This window comes from Caenorhabditis remanei, chromosome V, assembly GCF_010183535.1.
Source record: "Caenorhabditis remanei strain PX506 chromosome V, whole genome shotgun sequence".
Classification (NCBI taxonomy): domain Eukaryota; kingdom Metazoa; phylum Nematoda; class Chromadorea; order Rhabditida; family Rhabditidae; genus Caenorhabditis; species Caenorhabditis remanei.
In genome coordinates, this window is record NC_071332.1 from 1923880 (window position 1) to 1942574 (window position 18695).

General features: G+C 36.1%; 4 protein-coding genes across 4 annotated transcripts; 3 read left to right on the top strand and 1 right to left on the bottom strand.

Annotated features, from left to right (window-relative positions):
• Positions 1-424: 424 nt before the first annotated feature.
• GCK72_016760 (uncharacterized protein) lies at positions 425-1478 on the top strand (the record flags this gene model as incomplete). The annotated part of the gene is made up of 3 exons (XM_053731670.1): positions 425-501; positions 553-1314; positions 1367-1478. 3 exons carry the CDS (start codon positions 425-427, stop codon positions 1476-1478), a joined length of 951 nt encoding a protein of 316 aa, XP_053580583.1.
• Positions 1479-2023: 545 nt separating this feature from the next.
• Positions 2024-3083, top strand: GCK72_016761 (uncharacterized protein; the record flags this gene model as incomplete). The annotated part of the gene is made up of 3 exons (XM_053731671.1): positions 2024-2109; positions 2162-2917; positions 2963-3083. The coding sequence occupies 3 exons, from the start codon at positions 2024-2026 to the stop codon at positions 3081-3083; spliced, it is 963 nt and encodes a 320-aa protein (XP_053580584.1).
• A 3346-nt stretch (positions 3084-6429) lies between these two features.
• Positions 6430-7487, top strand: GCK72_016762 (uncharacterized protein; the record flags this gene model as incomplete). The annotated part of the gene is made up of 3 exons (XM_053731672.1): positions 6430-6515; positions 6568-7323; positions 7367-7487. 3 exons carry the CDS (start codon positions 6430-6432, stop codon positions 7485-7487), a joined length of 963 nt encoding a protein of 320 aa, XP_053580585.1.
• Positions 7488-8775: 1288 nt separating this feature from the next.
• Positions 8776-9817, bottom strand: GCK72_016763 (uncharacterized protein; the record flags this gene model as incomplete). Its single annotated transcript, XM_003101686.2, has 3 exons — positions 8776-8905; positions 8952-9722; positions 9771-9817. 3 exons carry the CDS (start codon positions 9815-9817, stop codon positions 8776-8778), a joined length of 948 nt encoding a protein of 315 aa, XP_003101734.2.
• Positions 9818-18695: the final 8878 nt, after the last annotated feature.

Here is an 18695-nt window from a genome sequence, read left to right on the forward strand (position 1 = left end):
TCAAGCCTTGTCTAAAAAGGTTATAGCTCTGCCGAAATTATGGATCGTTTGAAAACCGCGTTTCCAAAGACTTAACTTGTGAAGTGTGAAAAATATTGGCAGCGTGGTGTAAGCCTTGAACTCATTTTTTTCAAATACCAGAGCTCGATATCAAAAACTGAATACATATTTGGAATCAGCGTTTTCTCAGCTTTCCAATGACGTTAGTCACGACCCTTATCTTCACTCCACACTGGGCCTATGACCTTCCCTAGTCAGCAAATATATTCTTCCCACAACCCCTTTCCTTATCTTGATTATTAGAAGGTTCTGTGACTATCTAATCTATCGATTCTCATACATTCTTCCCTTCTTCTTATTGTCAGATCTATTGATTTCCTTACATCTTCTTCTCGTTAATTCCCATCTCTCAAACATTTAAAGAATGAAAGGGTTCCCACTACTCTGTTTACCAAATGTTGCTCTTCAAGAAGTATTGAGCACAATGAACCCGCTGGAACTGTAAGTTTATACTTTTTTTTAAATTTGAAGTTAACAAAATATTAATTTCAGCGTCTTTCTCTCTAAAGCCTCACTAAAAGCCAAAAGAGTTGCAAAGTTCTTCTCCAAACAAAAACCGATATCTCAATACTCCATAATATTGGATTTCGAAAACCCTTCACTTCAAATAGATGGAACTACGACGAAGTGCTTGTATGATATTTCAAATCTTAAATATATGGAAGGATATCTTAACAATGATGATGAATACTATGTGAAATACTCAAAAAATCGTATCACTGCTCTGATGGAGTTCGCGAGATATGTAATTGAAGTTTTCGGTTGGCCAGTTCGTCAAGTTCAGTTGAATTTTGGAAAGTTTCGAAACAAAAACAATTCGATTACCGATTTTCTGAAAATCCATGTCAAAAGTACGGACTTTTGCATATTGGATGGAGATATCATTGCAGATCGATATGCATCATATTTTTTCAAAAACGTTCAAGTTACTGTTGGCATAGTTTTATTATCCAAAATGAGCGCTAACTTTCGATTAATTCTACCTCAACACATTCATTACTTGGATATTCAAGAATCCGATTATATCACATATGATCAAATCAACAACTTCAATTTCGATGTTCTCAAACTTTGCAAAACCAAGATAACTAATCAAGAGTTGAATCTATTCTTCAAAAATTGGATGGCATCAAAATCTCATATCAATCTCCGCAGTTTTCTAATCAGCATTGAGAACCTAGAAGCATTTGACACAATCGCTGATCTGCCAGATGTTATAAAAGGGGACCCAAAAACTGTCCGAATCTTGCATAGGTTAGTTAGTTCGAAAGTTTTGGGAGTCTTTTGAGTAATTGAATTTTTTCAGAGAACAAGTAGTCGGTGGATGTGATATCAAGAGGAATGATGGTACAGTTGCAACACTGTACACAAAAAGTGGTGAGGATGGGAATGTGGATCTTATTCTGATTGTTCATTGACTTTTTTATTACGATTTTTCTATAAAAACGAATAAAGTTTGTATGCCAACTGAGTCACTTGTAAATTTCCAGACTCCTTCAATTTTTAACAACAGAAATAACCACTCTTATCAGAATTCTGGCAGATTTAGAACCGGTACAAATCAGAACCGTATTGAGGTCTAGTGGCTGCTCCTTTTTTCTTAGTCAGTTTTGATTTGCGGCAGCTTTTATCATGGTATAGCAATAAGTCTGCAGACTTTATACGACTCTACGGTACTTTACACGACTCTACGGTACTGTATATATCTTGGCATGTAACTCCATCTCGACCCGAGATTCTTTCCCAGGGAAGTAAATTGTCCAACAGCAGGCTCTATTTGTCTTCTGTCCTATGTATTTACTTTCTTTTTTTCAATTGGTCAGCAATAGGAGAGAAGAGCAGTCAAATACAAACAATAGGCAGACTTTCCCATGACCAAATCTCCCTTGACTCTTCTAAACGATTCTGTGGCATTCTATTCTTTCTATCGATTTTTTTCTCTTTTTGGTTGATATATTCAATAATGAAAGATCCAACTGAATTCCCTCTACTTCATCTACCACTGCTTGCTATAAAGGAAGTTTTAAGCACACTGAGCCCATTAGATCTGTAAGTTTTTTGTTTGTTTTTGTGCCTTTGAAAGTAAAAATAGCAATTTCAGTGTCAACTTCTCCCTGGCCTCTTTAAAGTCCAAAAAAGTTGCAAAGTACTTTTTTAATCAGCACCGGGAATTGCAATATAGACTGTGGTTGGATATTGAAGAAGAGCTCGCAGTGGGAATCAGAGGAACAGAAAAGACTTATTACTTTAAGTTAATATCTGACAAAACTAAAGATGGACTTCGTGAAGGAGACAAACTATTCAAGTATTCAGAAGACCCACTTACTGATTTCAAGAAATATGTGGAGTATGCAATCGAAACTTTTTGCTGGCCAGTCAGTCAACTTTATTTTGATTTGGGCGCATTCATAGTCCAAAATAAATCAATTATTGATTGGCTCAAATTTCAAGTCGAGCCCTTCAGCTGTTTCTATTTACACAGTAATATTATATCAGATGAATATGTGTCATATTTTCTAAATCACATCGAAGTTGATTCGTATTTAGACCTAAACACCAAAATGAGTGATAACTTCCAACTGATTATTCCTGGGAGCATTGAAAAACTTGTAATCGATCAGTCAAACTTCGTCACAATCGATCAACTGTCTAGATTTGATTGCGAATTAATCAAACTTTGCCACACCAAAATATCTAACCAAGAACTCAGCCAATTTTTCAAAAACTGGATGACATCGAAGTCTAATATCAACCTTCAAAGTTTTGAAATTCACATTGAGAATAGAGAAGCACTTGAAGCGATTTCAAATCTACCGCATAAAGTTATTGATCCAGAAAGGGTCCGCACATTCCATAGGTAAGTTTCTTGCTGGTGACAGTGGAAATTTAAGAGTTTTTTCAGATGGTACCATCCATTTCCTGTCACTGGAGGAATCGATATTAAGAGAGACGATGGCAAGATTGCTACTTTTTTCATAGAAGACGATATGGAGTTTCTGAATCTTGTTATGATTACTCACTAATTTTTCAAAATTTTTTCAAGGCCCGGCCCGAGTCGACAGATAATTTTTGAGGCCCAGCTTTAAAAAAAGATCAATGTTTTCAAAACTTTTTTTGACATTTTTCAATTTTTCATCGAGAATGTGAACGATTTTGTTGATTCTTCAGAACTTCTTCTAATTCTGAATGGTAGTCGAAAATGCCGAGTCTTAATTCTGCTCACATGGAACCTTCTGAGTAATCATTGATGTCAGTGAAACAACATATATAGATGCAAAGAGGATATTTCAAAGCCTTTGAATCAGTTTTCAAAAGTTGCTTACGTGACCTGTGAGTTTCTGAAGTTTGCAACTGAAAATTGGTCATTTTCACCATTGATTTGCTGCGTCTCCCCCCTCTCGCCTCTTCCTCATCTTATCACCTTTGTAAAAACTGTGGCGACACTACAAAAAAGTGTTCAAATGGCGCAGGTGGTTAGTGTCTATGAGGAAAACAATTTTGCCCTGGATCGACCCCTGCATATTTTTTTTCTATTTTTTGTTTGATTTATTTTTTTCATTTTTTTTTCAATGATTTTCGGAAGATCTCAGAAATCATGAAATTCCACCTGGTGGAACCTCCATCAGTCAACCGGCTTATCTTTCCATAATCATCAGTTGAAAAGGATTCAGAAGCGATTCACATTGATGGTGGTACTAACAAGGGAACCCCAAGACCATGCAAATGCTTTTTTGGCTGAAACTTTCAGGTTAGGTTAAGAAGAGTCTGAAAAGACGTTCCTGAGATTTTTGAAATCCGCCCGACACTTTCAGCCGAGTTATGAGCTCTCAAAGTTTGGCTCAGATTTAACACAGTAAACCTCATTTTCTCGCTCGGAGAAAGTTCCCAAAATATGCCTGCCCTCTAGTTGCCTCGTTTTTGTCTGGCCGGGTGGCCGAGGGGATGTGCGCTGGGATAGTGATCAAAGTGTTGGGGGTTCGGTTTCCCTATTTGGTTATAATTTTTTTGTTTTTCTTGATAACACTTTTATCGCCGTTTTCGACATTTTTTTGACTTCTTTTCTTTGTTTTCTAGTTCAAAATATCACAAAAATTCATATTTCGAAGTTTCAAAAAATTTTATTTTCCACCAAAAACTCAAATTTGGCTAACTATCTGGACGCAAGATGAAGATTTTATGGAAAAATAAAATTTTTTGAAACTTCGGAATATGAATTTTTGTGATATTTTGAACTAGAAAACAAAGAAAAGAACACAACAAAATGTCCGAAATGGTGGTAAAAGTGTTATCAAGAGAAACAAAAAAATCATAACCAAAAGGGGAAACCGAACCCCCAACAATGAAAGTGTCGGGCGGATTTCAAAAATCTCAGGAACGTCTTTTCAGACTCTTCTTAACCTAACCTGAAAGTTTCAGCCAAAAAAGCATTTGCATGGTCTTGAGGGTCCCTTGTAAGAAACTTTTATGATAGCTCCCGAAAAACATTGAAAAAAAAAGAAAAAATAAATTAAACAAAAAATAGAAAAAAAATATGCAAGGGTCGATCCAGGGCAAAATCATTTTCCTCATAGACACTAACCACCTGCGCCATTTGAACACGTTTTCGTATTGTTGCTAAGGGTGATAAGAGTAGGGAGAGGCGAGAGGGCGAGAACGGGAGCATAGTTGTCCGGAATCCGGATTCCGGAAATTCCGGGTTTTTTTGACATTCCGGTTCCGATTCCGGATTCCGGAAAATGAAAATGTTCATTCCGATTCCGGATTCCGGATTCCGGAAAATGAAAATGTTCATTCCGATTCCGGATTCCGGATTCCGGTTTTTTTGAATTTTTTTTACGGAATTCTGAAGTTTAAATTTTAAAATTTTTTTGAGTTTAAAAACAACTGCATTACTTTTTTTTCGGTTTTGAACATCAAAAGTAGTTTTAAACTTTATATATAATTAAAAACACTCGAAAAAATGACTTGGCCTTGCAAATTTATCAAATCATTCTGGATTCCGGATTCCGAAATTCCGGAATTCCGGGTTTTTTCGTCATTCCGGTTCCGGATTCCGGATTCCGGAATATGAAAAATTTGATTCCGGTTCCGGATTCCGGATTCCGGTATTTGAAAAACTTCATTCCGGTTCCGGATTCCGGATTCCGGAATATGAAAAATTTGATTCCGGTCCCGGATTCCGGATTCCGGTTTTTCGGAAAATGGCATTCCGTACAACTATGAACGGGAGATGCAGCAAATCAATGGTAAAATGATGAAATTTAGATTCAAACTTCAGAAACTCACAGGTCACGTAAGCAACTTTTGAAAACTGATTTATAGGCTTTGTAAGATCCTCTTTGCACCTATATATGTTGTTTCACTGACATCAATGATTACTCAGAAGGTTCCATGTGAGACATGACAAGTATGATTGTTTGTTTTTTATGTTTCCTTCTGATGATAAAAATCTAAACTTTGAACGTGTGCTTTGGTGCTTTGTAAACTCGTATTTTGAAGGTTAAGGCCATTGAAAAGTGTTTCTGAAGCTTTTCTACCAGAAAACTTTGATGTGACTTTCAGGAGAAAGTATGAATTCGATGACAAATGTGACACTTTTCGTTACAAGCAACTTTTCCACCATGAAACAAATTTGGACACAAATCTTGGTTTGCTATGGTTTGCCAAATTTGAATTTTCGTGATATTCAGAAATAGGAAGCAAAAAAGAACACACAAAAATGTCCAAAATGGTGGTTACGGTGTTTCAAAGAAAATCAATAGGTTATCCTGTCTATAAAATATCGTATACAGGTCTTATCCTGTCTATAAAATATCGTATACAGGCCGTATACAGGTAATATCTTTAATTTCATATTCAATGGCAAAGAAAGGAGCACAAAAATTTTTTTTACAAAAAGTGGAGTGGATGGGAATGTGGATCTTATTATGATTGTTCATTGACTTTTTTATTACGATTTTTCTATAAAAACGAATAAAGTTTGTATGCCAACTGAGTCACTTGTAAATTTCCAGATTCCTTCAATTTTTAACAACAGAAAGAACCACTCTTATCAGAATTCTGGCAGATTTAGAACCGGTAAAAATCAGAACCGTATTGAGGTCTAGTGGCTGCTCCTTTTTGTAACTCCATCTCGACCCGAGATCCTTTCCCAGGGAAGTAAATTGTCCAACAGCAGGTTCTATTTGTCTTTTCTTTCCTAATCACCTTTCGTTATTCAGTTGGTCAGCAATAGGTGAGAAGAGCAGTCAAATACAAACAATAGCCAGACTTTCCCATGACCTAATCTCACTTGACTCTTCTAAACGATTCTGTGGCATTCTATTCTTTCTATCGATTTTTTTCTCTTTTTGGTTGATATATTCAATAATGAAAGATCCAGCTAAATTCCCTCTACTTCATCTACCACTTCTTGCTATAAAAGAAGTTTTAAGCACACTGAGTCCATTAGATCTGTAAGTTTTTGTTTTGTTTTTGTGCCTTTGAAAGTAAAAATAGTAATTTCAGTGTCAACTTCTCCCTGGCCTCTTTAAAGTCCAAAAAAGTTGCAAAGTACTTTTTTAATCAGCACCTGAGCTGTGGATATAGATTGTGGTTAGGTATTGACGAAGAGCTCAGAGTGGGAATCATTGGAACAGAAAACATTTATTACTTTAGGTTAATATCTGACAAAACTAAAGATGGACATCGTGAAGAAAGAAAATTATTCAAGTATTCAGAAGACCCACTTTCTGATTTCAAGAAATATGTGGAGTATGCAATCGATACTTTTTGCTGGCCAGTCAGTCTACTTCGATTTGATTTGGGCGCATTCATAGCTCAAAGTATTTCAATTATTGATTGGCTTAAACCTCATGTCGAGACTTTCACTTATTTCTATTTGCACAGTGATATTATATCAGATGAATATGTGCCATACTTCCTAAATAATATCGAAGTTACCTGGAATTTAGTCTTAAACACCAAAATGAGTGATAACTTCCAACTGATTTTACCTCGGAGCATTAAAGCATTTGAAATCCTTCAATCAGATTTCGTCACACTCGATCAACTGTCTAGCTTTGATTGCGAATTTATCAGACTTTGCAACACCAAAATATCGAATCAAGAGCTCAACCAATTCTTCAAAAACTGGATGACATCGAAGTCTAATATCAATCTTCAAAATTTTTCAATTCACATTGAGAACATGGAATCACTTGAAACGATTTTAAATCTACCGCATGACCGGGTGGATCCAGGAACTGTTCGAACATTTCGCAGGTTGGATAGTTCAAAATTGTTCTCTAATTAGTTACTTTTTCAGATATCGGCGCCCATTTCACGTTGCAGGAGGAATCGATATAAAAAGAGACGATGGCAAAATTACTACTTTTCTCTTAGAGCCCTATATGGAGTTTTTGCATCTTGTTATGATTACTCGTTAATTGTTTGCATACCTGTCAAGGCCCGGCCCGATCTGAGGGAATGTTGGGAAGGCCCGGCTTCAAAACAATTATCAATTTTTTTCAACATTTTTTTTTGATTTTTTCGATTTTTCAAAAAAAAAAAAAAAACGTTTTTATGATTTTTCAGAGCTCTTCTAGTGTTTCCTATTGTGTCTGGAGACTTACTGCACGGTAATGTATATATCTCGGCCTGTAACTCTATCTTGACCCAGGATCCTTTCTCAGGGAGGTAAATTGTCCAACAGCAGATTCTATTTGCCTTCTGTCCTGAGCGTGTGTTTTATCTCATAATATCAATTTTCAAAGATACACAGATAAAACTTTTTATCTTTATGGTTTTATTTGAAGTTGCCAACCAGAGTTGTGCGGAATTCCGACTTCCGTTTCAGAAAAAATCATTTCCGCATAACTCTGTTCCTAACCACAAAAATGAAGTTCTACTTTTCACACAATTTGTTCATTTTCAGTTGAAAATGTTCAATTTTGATAGGGTGTTACGGTATCACTGATTGTCCCACAAAGAAAATTATGCATAGGTCATACAAAACAAAAATAGACCTTCATTTTTGTAGTTGACAACTTTTTTATACGAAAATTCCTTAGAAAGTTACATATCGAGAAAGTAATTTGTCCCTTAATTTGTCCCATTTCAGTGAGTGATTTTTGACCTGTCCCCTTAAGAATGACTATAACTCATTAGGGAGCGACCGTACAATAAAGTTGTCAACTACAAAAATAAAGCTCTACTTTTGTTCTCTATGGTTTATACATAAATCATTTTGTGGGACAATTAGTCATACCGTAACACCTTCTCAAAAATGATTATCTTCAACTGAAAAGGGTCAAATGGTTTAGCTTACTGCACGGTACTGTTCATATATCTTCTTAGGGAGTGCCCGTACAAAAAAATTTCAACTACAAAAATGAACATTCAATCAGGTCAATCAGATGTGCCGTGACGCCTTTTCTACCTTTGTTGTGTTCTTTCGAAAATAATCTAGCTTCATTCTTGTCTTATCTCAATTCGATAATTTTGTTCATTTTTATCACTTATTTAAATTTAATTATTAGAACAAAAAAAGAAAGAAACAGAGGATTCGGGTACACAAGGTATGATTTTAAGGAAGGTAAGGAAAGGATGAAATTTTCAAAACTCTATTTTCAATTTTAATATTGAGAACAAAATTTTGAAAAACATTTGTTAGACAGTAAAATCAATTAGAAGATTCAACACAAAACAATGATTGCATAGGAACATGAAACATTATTAGAAGTTCAAATAAACAAGCATAGCAAGATATAAGGACCCAATGCCAACCTGTGTGTAGCAAGTGGCCACGGCACCGTCATCCCTTTTAATATCGATTCCTCCAGAGACAGGGATTGGATGATTCCCTCTGAAAAATATATTTAATTTTTTACTTTTCCTAGCGTAAAACTCACCTGTACAATGTGCGGACTGTTCCTGGATCAATAACTTCATGGGGTAGTTCGAAAATAGTTTCAAGTGATTCTAGATCCTTGATGCCAATAAATAAGTCTTGAAGATTCTGATTAGACTTTGACGTCATCCAATTTTTAAAAAACTGGTTAAGCTCCTTATTAGATATACTGGTTTGAGAAAGATGGATTGATTCACAATTGAAAGAAGACAGTTGATCGAATGTGACAAATGTTGATTTCTCAATATTCAATCGTTTAACAGTCTTTGGAACTGTTAATTGAAAATTATCACTCATGGTGCTCCCCAAATGTAAATACCCAGAAACTTCAACATTTTCTAGGAAGTGGGATACATAGTCATCTGAAACTCGGTCACCGAATAATTCACTACGTTTGGTTGAGCGGACACGAAATTTCAGCCAATCAATAATTGAATAATTTTGATCTTTCAAATCGTCAAAATTAAAGTATAGTTGACCCACTGGCCAATTGAAAACTTCCATTGCGTACTCAACGTACTTCTTGAATTCAGAAACTGGGTCTTCTGAATATTTTGAATATTTAATTATTTCGTTTTCTTCTTGAAGTCTTCCAATATTTTCCGTTTTGTAAGAGTGTATTTCGTATGCATACAGATTTCCTCCGTGGAATATTTGAACACTAGGTGCTTCATAAATATCCAATATTAACACATATTTTGAAATCGGTGGTTGTTTAGAAAAGTGGCGTGCAATGAGTCTGGTTTTCAGGGAGATCATAGAGAAGTGGATGCTGAAATCAATAAGGTATCCACCAAAATAAAATTTAAAAGACACTTACAGATCCAGTGGAGTCACCTCGCTCAAAACTTCTTTTATAGCAAGCATTGGTAGATGGAGTAAGGGGAATGTAGAAGGATTGTTCATTATTGTTCATGGGAGAAGGAAAGGAATGAGAATAGGAGAATGTTCTAGGAGGTCCACTGCCTGCCTTTGTAATGTAACAGATGGTCTATTGTTACTATTCGTTTGTGGATCTTTGAGACACCTGATAAAGTGCTGTGGGAAAGGTTTGTATTGTTTGCTGAGTTGTGTCATTCTCACCAACAGTCATGTGAAAATGAACACAGCATTTGCAGTGTGAGATAATTTGAAAGATGCAACTGAAAAAATAATATTAATTCTAAAAAATTACTCATAGACACTGTTATTATACACTGGCCAGAAAGAATATGACACTTGCAGTTTTTTGTTGAAGATTTTCAAATTTGTGAGTGTTAGACGGCCTCACTGATAGTATCACAATATCGACTGTTTATAAAGTGCATAGATCACAAGTAAAGCTTCATTTTTGTAGCTGACAACTGTTTTGTACGGAAACATCCTAAGAAAATACAGACAGTCAATGTAAACGTCCTTTTAGAACTGAAAACTTACCGAAAAATATAGCTGAGCGTTTTTGCATTCAGCGTGGTGTAAATGGTTGTGAGGCGGAGAAGCATGAGAAAGGGTGTGGGTTCGATTCCAGCCTACGCGAAAACGTTTTTGCATTTTTTTCATAGAATTTCCAAGACGCTCTGGTTGAGATTGACTTGATTTTTTCAAAATTTGAGTAATGTAATACCAATTTCCATGAGAAAAGAAATGAATTGAAAGAAAAAAACCGAAAGAGTCTTTTGAATATTTCATGACTGTTCGATCATCAAGTGATGGACAACACTTGGAAACTTTTAGAGCATCAATTTTTCGAAAATTTTATTTTCTAATGTATTCAAAAGTCTGTTTTTTCATTACAATTCCTTATTTTTCTCATATAAATTGATATTAAACTACTCAAATTTTGAAAAAATCAAGTCAAAGCCAACCAGAGCATCTAGGAAATTCCTAGAAAAAAAAGCAAAAAAAATTTTTGCTTGGGCGGGAATCGAATCCACCCCCTTTCCCATCACAGGTGGTTCGCGATGGAAGCATTGTGCGTTCGCGCGGTGTCGAATATGGGAGTCATAGGAAACTTATGTGCTAGTTATATGCCTGGTATATGGAAGCATGAAAGCATATATGACCCACGCGCGATCCGTGTTTTTCTTGCCGTTCATCATGTCTACCGACAGCTCGTACGATGCCCTCGCCCACTAATTCCACCCATTATAATGTGCTGCTACTTTGCTATTCCATTCCGAGTCTGTTCAGCTCTATTCTTTATGACATATTCATTTTCTCCGTTTTCAGTTTTCATGGAAAACAAATTACGACTATACTTTCAGAAAAAAAACACGAATAGTTTTCGAGAAAGCACAGAAAGCTATAACTTTTCCTTTCGTGCCTTTTTCTTTCATTCTATTTCTTACCGAAAAACAGAAATCAATCAATGAATCAAAAAAGTTTTAATCAGCTAATCAATGAAATGAATGTTTTCCGAAAGCCGTCTGGCACAGTGATGAGCTTCTTACTTTTCTTACTTCGTCTTGACAAAAACTTACCGTCTTACCTTTTTCCATCTAAAAGTAATTATTATAGCCAATCCGAAGTAAGAAAAATAAAGACGCTCTTACTTTCATGGAATAAGATAATTTTATCATTTCATTCATTGAGCTTTTCCTAAAAAATCGCGATTCAGCTTGAAAATTAAAATTACACTTTTCGGACCTTAATTAAAAATTAATTTTTATTTAGTCGTAATTTGTTTTCAGCAAAATTTGACAAAAAGTGCATGAAAATCTTCGAAAACGGAGAAAATTATGATAAAGTCATTGAAAACAATTGCAGTTTCAATTACGATAAACAGCACGCCAAGGTGTAATGGCGGAGTGTCGTTGCAAGTTTCAGGTTTACCATGAAAACATGGGTCCTATATGCGAGCTATATGGAAGCACGCAGGATCCGTGCCGCAAGCACCACGCCTCGAAACCGCCTCACTACCACCTACACCACGCTGCCGGTATTTTTATCGCGTCAGAAAGGTACTTGCCAGAGGCCCAAACTTTGACTCGTTGTTCTCGAACACCAAGTCTCGAGGGCATAAACTGAATATATATTTGGAATCAGCGTTTTTCAGCTTTCCAATGATATAGGTCACGTTTCATAACTAAAGCCGAGTCGGGAGCCTTCCCTAATAAGTTTCTGTGAAATTTCAAAACATAATAATTACAATACTTCCAAATCAAAATTTGGAATGGCAAATGCAAGGGAAATATTGAAAACTTGTAAGAAATGGGTTAAAACTGAAGAAACAAAAACAACACTTCTCACACAGTTTCAGACAATAATCATTTTTATATAATAGATTTCGGCAAAATAGAACCAACATTTCGGCAAAATAGAACTAACGAAATCATCATTGACGGAAGGGGAGAAATCGAACCACAGGTGAATCACGACTTACGAGGCTGGGTACAACTTATCACGCAAATAATTAGTGATTTTTTCATGAGAGAGGATCATAGATAATTCGGAAATAATACTCAATTAGCGAAAAGTTCAAGTATAATAGGTGAGTCGCGAATTGATTTTCGCCACTATTGTTCATCTATTGTAGATAAGCGTTCGCGAGTTTCCAAATGTACGCCTAGTGGGTATCATGCCTAAGATAAATTATAAGTAAGTCGCTATTCACCTGTGACCCGTGGTGTCACAGCGATATGGGAAAACGAGAAGGAGAAAAAAGAAACAACAGAAACAAAAAAAAAGATTAAAAACCATAGGCAACTTATGAACCCCCAAAATTGGTCTAATCCTGTTTTTTCCCTTCTTTCTTCTCCTTGGCAAAAGCTGCATTTCTGTGATTTGGAGTTCTTCTGTGCTCATCCACCGTACCCGGGAACTGACGGCGCTTCAATGGGTCACAGGTCTCACAATAGTTTTGCTCCTTCATGTTCTGCCACATTTGTGGGTGAATTAAAGTGGTGGCGGCGATGGAGTTGGGAAGAATGTTTGCTGAAAAAGAGAAGAAATTAGTGCTATACGACGCAACTAATAAGAGAACAGGTTCGAATGCGCAAAAACCGGGAAGAAATCCCGATTTCCACTCATTTCCCGTGTTCTAGAGCACTCACGGTTTATCGGCGATCTCGCTTGATGCTCGACTTGAGGGATCGCATGATTATTCGACGATTGCCCGTGTTGGGACACCGGACCAGCAACGCCTTCTGAAAAACATTGAAAATTAGTAGAATTAAGCTAAATTAATGAGAAAACGAGAAGAATTCCTCATTTCCCGTGTTTCAGAGTACTCACGAGAGACATTTTGTGGCGCTCCTTGGTCCAATTGAGCCATTGGACGTTGATTCGACCATAGCGGGTGTTGGACAGTTGAGTTCACAACTTGGCCACCGATCGAGTACGGACGATGTTCAACTTGTTGAGCAAAACTTGCTGAAAAATGGGGAAAATTAGTGAAATAGATCAAAGTTTAGGGTTTGCAAAGTCAAAATCGGGAAAATATCTCGATTTTCACCAGTTTCCCGTCTTATAGAGGACTCACCTTGAGCTGGCGGAGCACCATGATGAGCAGTCGAGCTCCCAATTTGGCCACCGATCGAGTACGGACGATGTTCAACTTGTTGAGCAAAACTTGCTGAAAAATGGGGAAAATTAGTGAAATAGATCAAAATTTAGGGTTTGCAAAGTCAAAATCGGGAAAATATCTCGATTTTCACCAGTTTCCCGTCTTATAGAGCACTCACCTTGAGCTGGCGGAGCACCATGATGAGCAGTCGAGCTCCCAATTTGGCCACCGATCGAGTACGGACGATGTTCAACTTGTTGAGCAAAACTTGCTGAAAAATGGGGAAAATTAGTGAAATAGATCAAAATTTAGGGTTTGCAAAGTCAAAATCGGGAAAATATCTCGATTTTCACCAGTTTCCCGTCTTATAGAGGACTCACCTTGAGCTGGCGGAGCACCATGATGAGCAGTCGAGCTCCCAATTTGGCCACCGATCGAGTACGGACGATGTTCAACTTGTTGAGCAAAACTTGCTGAAAAATGGGGAAAATTAGTGAAATAGATCAAAATTTAGGGTTTGCAAAGTCAAAATCGGGAAAATATCTCGATTTTCACCAGTTTCCCGTCTTATAGAGCACTCACCTTGAGCTGGCGGAGCACCATGATGAGCAGTCGAGCTCCCAATTTGGCCACCGATCGAGTACGGACGATGTTCAACTTGTTGAGCAAAACTTGCTGAAAAATGGGGAAAATTAGTGAAATAGATCAAAATTCAGGGTTTGCAAAGTCAAAATCGGGAAAATATCTCGATTTTCACCAGTTTCCCGTCTTATAGAGCACTCACCTTGAGCTGGCGGAGCACCATGATGAGCAGTCGAGCTCCCAATTTGGCCACCGATCGAGTACGGACGATGTTCAACTTGTTGAGCAAAACTTGCTGAAAAATGGGGAAAATTAGTGAAATAGATCAAAATTTAGGGTTTGCAAAGTCAAAATCGGGAAAATATCTCGATTTTCACCAGTTTCCCGTCTTATAGAGCACTCACCTTGAGCTGGCGGAGCACCATGATGAGCATCCGAGTTTTTATTTCCACTCATTGACCTGTACTGACGACGTTCAGCTTCTTGGGGAAGAATCGCTGAATTAGGGATTATGTTTTAGAAGTGGGATTTTACGAAAAGACAAAGGAGAGAAAAATAACAGTTTTTTCTTTTTTGTTTTCTCCTATTCTTTTTTTCAAGCTTGAAAATTTAACGTTTCAGACGGCTATTCAAACTTTGTGAGCATTCTTTGAATATACAGAAATTTTCTGGACGCATCGAGGTTTTGCACTCACTAGGACTCGCAACGATTACAGTTAGCGGCAGTTCAAAAATAGGTTTCCGCGTTTTTTATTATTAAAAACTAAATTATCAATGTTAAAGTCGGCTAAAATGGTGTTATATAAAATGATGAGTGTTTAATTTCAAAAAATCCCTAAAAGTTATAAAAATTATAAACTGAAGAAAATCCAGCAAAGACGGAAAAAGTGGAGTACCACATTTTTGAGTTTTTTGTCAAATTCTGTGGATGAAATGTTGATTTTATCATCATCTAGAAGATTCTTTTAAGATAGAATTGTCGGAATTGGACAAGTGAGGCATTTATTATGTTTATCTTCTTTTCGAATGTGTTTTCCGTCGGTGTGAAAGTTTGTGAGCAGTCAATGAAAAATTGAGATAACCGAGACAATTTAGAATAACTTGTAGAAGACTTTTAGACTTTAGAATATTACTTTATGTCGGAAAAAGCGATATGGCGATTTAAGATTAGATAATTCGAGTGATAATCTCCATTTTTCGAAATTTGTTTCTAAAGCTACCGGTTTCGAAATTCAAAAGTTTGCGATGAAATTAGTGTATCTAAAACTAATAGAACGATTTGTAAACTTAAAAATTGATCTTTGTTTTGAAACATCACAAAACTGTTTCGAATTTTCAAAAATCTAGATCAATGCGTTGACTGTTTCTCTATTTCTAGCTAACTAGAATGAAAATTTTCTCGATTTTTTCCTAGCGCTATCGATAACATAGAAATTCGAGGACGTCGGTTCAGAAATCACGATTTTAGAAGACAAGGGACACTGTTTGGTTAGATTTCTAGCTGAAAAACTGTCAAATTAAGCAAAAACACCATCTCCAAGGAGACAGAAAAGGCGGGGAATGCAAAAAGAGCTGTTTCTACCGAAAAAGTTGAGAAACTATAAACAAAATTATGAAAACTTCTTGAATATAACTGTGAACTGAACGTGAAAACTCGATAAAGGGTGTCGGCGAGAAAATGGAGGCATCCTGATCAATGCAGTGAATACAGAGAAAAACAACAGGTGGGGAGGGAAGACAGATGTCTTATCCGATAAAAAAAACAATACAAGATTCACACATACTGACATACGTGAACAAACAAATTGGAGTGACACTATATCCAGAAATATAGACGCAAAGACTGACATGGGCCACTAGAACATTAAGAAACACATTCCATCAATAAGGATGACAAGCAGGTGTTCTGGAATCATGTATTATGTTATGGTCCTTATAAGCACAAAACATTTGACAGTGTCCCAGCAATCGAGCGATGGGATGGGCGGAGAGAGTGTGTAGAAGACGGAGTGCGCATAGAAAAAGACTATACTGTTATTCTGGATAACCATCTCCTATTTTCTGAAACCTTTTGGAATAACTGTTTTATTAGTTCCATTTTCCCTGTATGTTGTTATTTTAGGCTTGTTGGAGTCATCTGGGATTAAAAAAACATTTTTGAGATACAATTTTTGAATACAGAGTGAGAACTTGAAGATTCCTTGTCTTTCTTCTGCACTTTGCCACTTGAAATATTGCAATAACATCACAGAAGAATGTTTCTGCTAGAACTCTGTGTCTTTTTGAAATTTTCGAGCAAGAATCGCTGAAAATATTCAATTTTGATATGCTCCTAATTTGTTCCATCTTCCTAAAGAAATTTGTTTGCGGGAAAATGCAGAATCCTGAATTTTTGCATTCAAATAACGTCGAATTTGGCAAATAATCTTTTCAATCGACGGTCTACACTGGCATTTCAGTTATTGTTCTGGAAAAACTTTTATTAGAGACAAGTGAGAGTGTGTGAAATAAAGGGAGAGCGCAGAGAAACATAGCAGCTTTTGATTTCAGATTAGTGTCTTCAGGTTCGTTTTCTGTGCTTAAAGACTGGAATTTCAGAAAATTAGCACATAAAAACAGTATTATGATATGACTGGTTGCATTCTCTAATTTGGTTTTTAAATATTATTCGTGTGCGCACACTATTTTGCTATACGCATTGTGGAGTTGTGGAAGGCGACCACTTTCAAAGCTCTTTCTCTTGATGAAGGTCTCCAGTCGATAATTTCATCCGAATCTACTATTTTCTTCTATAACAGGAATTCTGATAGACTAGAAATATTTATTTTTTAACAAACATAGACTTGTATTTGATTGATAACTCGGGCATCCGATTTAAGAGATTCCTTTGAACCGAAATGAGCAAAAACTCCGCTGAAATATTCTCACAAACAGATTAACCATTACTGTTTAGCAAATTGCTTTAAAAATTGGTTGTAGCATTGACGTGGAGAGAGGTGAGAGTGATGGAGAGCGGAGAGAAACAGAGGAATCTGCGATTTCAGATGACCATCTCGTAAACTTCTTTTTTGTTTGAAGAGTGGAATATTGTATAAAACCAGTAAACAGAAATAACACAAGACTTTTAATAGTTTTTTGGCGTTAACTTGGATTGTATTTTGAGTAGAACTATCTGGAATAAAAGCAGTTATATTGGAGATTCGATTCACGAAGTGGCTTTGAGAATATGACTTACTGGACAATTGTATTATATACTTTTGTGCTATTTTCTTTTTGTTAATCTCAACCTGAACATATTTTAATCATTCTGCGAGTAAAAAAGTAGTTTAATGTGTTTTTTTTTGGTAATTTTTCTCAGAAAGCTGTAAATGTATTTTGTTGAAAGTGAAACAGAGTTTATTGATTTTCAAATATAACTCAGATTAACCTTTACCGTTCAAAAACTGTTAGAAAGGAGCTGGGTAATGTGCCAACAATCCTTAGACTTGAAGAGCGGAGAGAGTGTGTGAAAAGCGTAGAGCGCATAGAAAGAGAGTAATCTTTCATTGATAACCTTCTCCTAGTCTCATTGTTTTGTGTTTTAAGAGTGGAATATTGTAAAAACTTTCTGGAATAGTTGTGTTATTAGTGCTAATCAATGATATTCGAATACCGCGGATAGATGAATGATTGCTGATTGATTGCTGAATGATATTTTTCTTTTACATAGAAGAAGAGTTCTTTATTCTTTGTTCGATGTTTTTAATTTGACAGTTTGTAACAGGAATGAGAGTATCAAGCCCAAAAACAGAATCTGACTTAATTAATGTACATTTTTAGGTCTTATCTCTCACTATGTCCTTCCCTTGAACCCTCTAACACATTCTCCATGTTCTCTGAAACTTCAAAGCGAGTTTTCAGATAATTGTTGTTGCTTGTAAAGACTTCCAATGTTCCGAGGATACTTTATTCCATCCCGATATCTATGAAAGAGAATTTTGATTTTTGATAGCAGACTAACTATACTCGTTCATACTTTAGAATTGTGTAATGTTTCTTTATACGTTATGAAAATTAAGTAATGAGAGAATTCGTGTAAGAATTAAACTTTGCCCAGATATGATCACTGCAGGTACTTATTATTTTTTGTAAATCTCATCTAAAACTGCTATTTTAGTTCAATTATTTGTCCATTTTTATCTTTTTGAGATATTAATTCGTCAAAAAAGACATAAAGCAACGACGCTCCATTGACACGCATTAGAGAGAAGAGACGCAGAGATTGCGGGCTCGCTGGAGTTTTAAATATTAATTTTTCCCGTTTTCTCGCTTTTTTCTTCTGTTTCTCACCACATCTTTTGATATTTTGTGCGTTTCTATGAAATTAAACTACGGCAGAATTGTTTTACATGAATTCTAAATATTGCGTAAACATATTTTCAACTGGAAGGAACATTTTAAACCTAGAATAGTGCGGTGCTACTAATCAGCTTGTTTCTAGTTCCAATCGAAAGCTCAAATCACTTTTCAGGTGGATCGGTAAGTAAGGTAAATAAGTTTTCGGAGAATTCGAATCAAGCTGAGACTAGCAATTGACGAAACCCGCATAGTTCATGATTTTCGATGTTAATTTTTGAATATTAACTACAAACTTTTTTCGAATTTCAGCCAATTCAACCATTTCCGAAAGCATCAGGTAAA